This window comes from Lagopus leucura, unplaced genomic scaffold (genome assembly GCF_019238085.1).
Source record: "Lagopus leucura isolate 7727_CA_CO unplaced genomic scaffold, USGS_WTPT01 Super-Scaffold_100014, whole genome shotgun sequence".
NCBI classification, from domain to species: domain Eukaryota; kingdom Metazoa; phylum Chordata; class Aves; order Galliformes; family Phasianidae; genus Lagopus; species Lagopus leucura.
In genome coordinates, this window is record NW_024962268.1 from 3,650,620 (window position 1) to 3,655,440 (window position 4,821).

The 4,821-nt window shown below is 41.4% G+C and overlaps 1 protein-coding gene across 1 annotated transcript; it reads left to right on the top strand.

Annotated features, from left to right (window-relative positions):
• The first annotated feature begins 2,732 nt into the window (after window positions 1–2,732).
• On the top strand, window positions 2,733–4,151 carry S100Z (S100 calcium binding protein Z). Its single transcript, XM_042875445.1, has 2 exons — window positions 2,733–2,873; window positions 3,996–4,151. The coding sequence occupies exons 1-2, from the start codon at window positions 2,733–2,735 to the stop codon at window positions 4,149–4,151; spliced, it is 297 nt and encodes a 98-aa protein (XP_042731379.1).
• Window positions 4,152–4,821: the final 670 nt, after the last annotated feature.

Consider the following 4,821-nt stretch of genomic DNA (forward strand, 5'->3'; position numbering starts at 1 on the left):
TGCACCTCCTGCAGACTCTGCTTAAATAATTAATTGCAATATTCATAAGGCAGAGGATATGTTTAATACATAGAAAAACAGGAGGATTGTATAAATATGTGCTGACTTAGCTGTGTTTCTTTCTGGCTGTGGGTGAAGATGTTGAATAAATAACAACAACAAAAAGGTGTTTTACTGTTTGTTTGAATAATATTTCTGAACAGTAGTTGTTGTCATTAGTGAATCACAGCCCTTCATGTCTGTAGATGCATAAAGAACAGTCTCCCTTGATATATTTTTTTCTTAGCATCTGCAATGGCACAGTGCATGCACAGCTGCAATGCAGCTGATACCACAAGCATCCCTCACCACATACAGAAGGGGAATGGAGGGCACTCTTCCCCAGAACTCACCTGATTTCAGGGGCTGATAGATTCTTTTTGTTGTGGATCAACATCCAGGCTGGCTTCCATTAGGACCTGTCCTCCAACGCACGTGTTTCCTCCTCCTAGCCCAGTGAGAATCACAGTCACAGTGGTAGGAAATGAAGCACTGCTGTGTGCGTCCACAGAGACCTCTGTCCAAATGAGCCTGCCTACTGCTTCAGAAGCAAAGCTTCACGTGCAGTCACCTCCCATACTGCTGGATTCAGCATTTTGAGTGGCATCCCTTTTCCCAGAGCACATCCTTGCCCATCAGACAAATCCTTGCCCAAGACCCCTCCCGCTTCTTGCAGCAGCACAGATGAGAGAGGCATATCTGGGGGCAGAGGAGACAGACAGAGGTGTGGGCTGAGATCTGCTGGGCACTTAAAATTATGAGTGGCTGGAAGCTTTCAGAAACAACAGTGTAGCCCATCTCCTTCTCTGTCCTCCAGGCTGGGATAAAAAAGAGAAGCAGCCACAGCTGTGTTTCCTGTAGCTGTTCTTCTGTGCAATTTTGTTTGATGAATATGCATATGCAACAGGTGGAAAACTTTTTGGAGAGAAACCAAACTCAAGCAAGAAGCTGTGTGCTAAACCCAGGGTGCTCTCCTTAGAGTCTCTGGAATTCAATTCAACTGAGTTGACAGAAATTAACTCAGGTCCACAGATCTGTGCGCACTGCAGTTCTAGCCACATCTTTATCTGAAACTGATACTATGATTCAATGATTCTATGATTCTATGGCAAGAACTTTGTCTGACAAGACCAATGTTTTAAGCTTGTTGAGACATCTGACAGTAAACGTGTCAAAGGGTTTGGTGCAAACTCAACTACAAGCCTACATTTGATCCTGAAGTATCCTTGAGGATGGGCTGCCAGTGCCCAGGCACTCTGGCTCTCTGCTGTAGAACTGTGGAGAGATTAAGAAGGTGTTTTTGAAAATGGAATATGTTATTCCATACAGACTTACATTTATTGTTTGTATTTACTAGTTTTTACTTTCAGGCCTCTGGATATATATTTTTGTAAGAGGTTAAAAGATAAAAAAAAATCTTGAGTGTCCACACACAACCCTGTATGCGGCCTGGTGAATATTTAAGTGACCTATCTAGAGCAAGGACTTCTACAGCACACAGTAGGCAACTGCAGAGCGAAACAGAAGACCTGTCTGTGTGACAATTATACGTCTGTCCCTATATGTGTAATCCACCCTCTCAGCCTGATAAACAAAAGCCTGTGTGTGGGTTTTGAACAGAAGGTGGCCACCACCCTCTGAGCTGAGTGTTTATCTTCAAACACTTCACCACACCTCTAAAGCAGGTAAGTCTTGGTCTTTGCATTGTAATATTGCTCATGACTCCAGTCTTTGAGTTTCATTCTGCCTTTTTAAGCTCCCTTCTGGGGCTTAATCAGAACAATATTTCCATTTTCCTTTCAGTTTGTTTCTATTTTTCACAGTTTTTTGTTTTAGTTCTTTTAATGTCGGTTACTCACTAATGAATTACATTACATTTGTCTTTTCTGTTTTAGTGGTGCTTCCCTTTCTTTTTTCTTACTGCATGCTTGATGAAACAAGCCCTATAGCTTATATTTGCTTATTTCAAGTAATTTACAGAGATGAAAGAAAAAAACATCTAAAACCAGTACCAAATAAAGCAAAAGCTGATGCCCATACCCTTGCGCATTTTTATAATCAGTGACTTTCCTCCAACCACCATAGAAATGTCAGGGGCATCCTGTATAAATTCATGTCTCCTTCAGCTGCTGTTTTCTGTTGATTCTAATTTTTTGTGGAAACTTCTGAATGAGCAGCATGGTGCCTTCATCATGTTTGAATTTTCAGCTATAGGTGCAAGAGGTTTCTTTTTGTAGCAAGTGTTTTGCAGTAGAACACTCTTAAATAAGAGCTTTCCTTTCTCTGTACCTTTTAGAGGTAAATGCAAATGAATTCAGGATGATATTTTATTTTCATAGAATCAGAGAATGGGTTGGGTTGGAAGTGATTTCAATTTCATCTTCATTTGCCGTTCATCTTCAGGGGCCTGCTTTGCAGGAGGGCTGGACTCAATTATCTCTGGAAGTCCGTTCCAACCCCTACAGTTGTGATTCTGTGATCTAGTTCCAGTCCCCAGTCTTATTGCTATTTTTTAATAACATAGCCTTTTCACATGCACATGGTAGGACGGATCAGCAGAAGACTCATTTTCTCTGCACTGTTGACAATGCCCATCCTCAGCTAGTTCTCGTCCCTTCTCCATGTCATGACTTTGGCTCCTATGCCACGTTGCTGACTCTGGGTTTTTGCCCCACAGCTCTCCTGCTCCTGCCATGTCCACTCCACTGGAGGATGCCATGAACACCTTCATCAGGATTTTTCATCACTACTCTGGCAAAGAAGGTGACAGATACAAGCTGAGCAAAAGAGAGCTCAAGGAACTCCTCACCAGGGAGCTCACTGACTTCCTTTCTGTAAGATGCAGCTCCTGAGTCTCTGAGTTTCTGTTTCTCAGGTGGGATAAGCATCTATCAAAGTGTTCAGGAACGGCATCTCCTTACACTGCGCACATCGTGCCACAGCCTCTCAGATGACAGTTGTCTTTGAGAGATGGAGAGAGGGAGATGAGATCAAATATCCCATTTGAAAAGTGGAAAGTTGAAAAGGCAGAATATGTCCTTCAAAGAATCAATTCCAGCAACTAGCTCTCAGCAGACAAGAAAGCAGTTTGCATACCATGGTCATGTAGTGTGGGATCCAAGGTCTCTCATATTCCTAGAGGCTTATAACTGCATCACAGACAGCTGTTACACACATTTGTGGGAAACTGCAAACAATACAGCTGCTTGTCTGCCCTGCAGAGAGATTCTAAGAAAACCTCCCAGTGATCAGCCTTTCATATGAATTTCTTTACACATTTGTTATGTTCTTCATTATGCAACACTGATGCTTTATGGAATGATAATTTGATTCATAACTGTTTTTTTCTGAATCCTCTGAACTGTAAGCATTGTTCTGAGACCCATTACCGTCAGCAGGATTTTTTCATACCCTTATACCTCCATTTCCTTGAATAGGATTTTCTTTTAGTCTTAGCTACTGATTTACTATTATGAGATTGGCTGCCCTTACTTTCACTGAGTAGGATGTGCTCTTTGTTAAGTAGAAACCTTCTGAATGTGATCAGTGGAGGTATAATACAACTACTTATGAACATGTTTTTTTTAGGAATGATGTAGAGAAATACACATTGCAGATCAGACTTGTCAAAATAAATCAGTGCTCAGTAGCTCCTCAAATCTGTTTGATCCATTTCTGTACCCATTTAGTACCTGTACTTCTCCTAAGAGCTGCACAGTCTCCAGTTTCTGTTACTGTGCATCTCTGGGACTCCAGATCTGTGTTTTTAATGTTACGCTTCATGGTATGTTAGTATTCAGGTGCATAATTCCCTCACTCTTTTATTTCATAGCACCTGGGCTGTGACGTACCATCTGGTTTGCTGTAATTATGCACTCAAGATCTACACAGCTAAGTCAGTTTTGTTTGTTTCTTTGTTTCTTTGTTTTTGTTTTTTTCTTATTTTTTCTTTTCAGGGCCAAAACGATCCTCATCTTGTTGATAAGATTATGAACGATCTGGATTCCAATAAAGACAATGAAGTGGATTTTAATGAATTTATGACTCTGGTTGCAACTCTGACTGTGGCTTGTAACGATTTCTTTGAAGAACAGCTAGAAGAAGGATTTTAATGATGCTGTATAAAATCGGTCTTCTGGTCACAAATGCAATGAACCATGACTAGTTAGGTAGTGGACATTAGCATTTGGTGAACACAAACCATCATCACTCCAATTGCTACAGCTGCAAAACTCTTGTGGACCAGATCAGCAGCTGGTGTGAGCTGGACCAAAGGCAGCTTACACTACCTGAAGTCTGGCTGTTAGTATTTTCAGCCTTTGCACTGTTGTAATACACCTTTGTCAGTTCCCCAGTCCAGGCCCGGGGTGGCAGATTGTTTGGCAGGAGTTAAGATTTCTATTTCATAACTGTCAGTGTGATATAAAAGGAACATTAATGTTACTTACATTGCTTCTGAACTGGAAAATCTGGAATGAGTTGTAAAACTTGCAATTGAATTTTCAGTCATTCTGTAACAATATCTTTCTCCAGGTCACGAAACTTGTTTGTTTCTTAAGCACTTCTACTCATTCTAATCCAACTGTTGGATGCTGCTCTGTACTCCCTGCTCTCCTGTGTTTCAGACATGGCCACAACTGCCTTTATCCACCCAAGCAGATGGCACTGTGTGCCACAGTAATGGGTTTGTTTTCCCCACTTCCCCAGCTTCCATTCCATTGTGTGGGCATTACTGCACCTCAGCAGTCCAGCTCTTCATTCAGCACAAATTAATTTGTTCAT

What these genes read in the sequence shown, in the direction of transcription:
- S100Z (XM_042875445.1), top strand. Translation starts at nt 2,733, where the DNA reads ATGTCCACTCCACTGGAGGATGCCATGAACACCTTCATCAGGATTTTT. An exon ending in AGCTCACTGACTTCCTTTCT is followed by an intron (nt 2,874 to 3,995) that starts GTAAGATGCAGC and finishes TTTTCTTTTCAG; the next exon opens with GGCCAAAACGATCCTCATCT.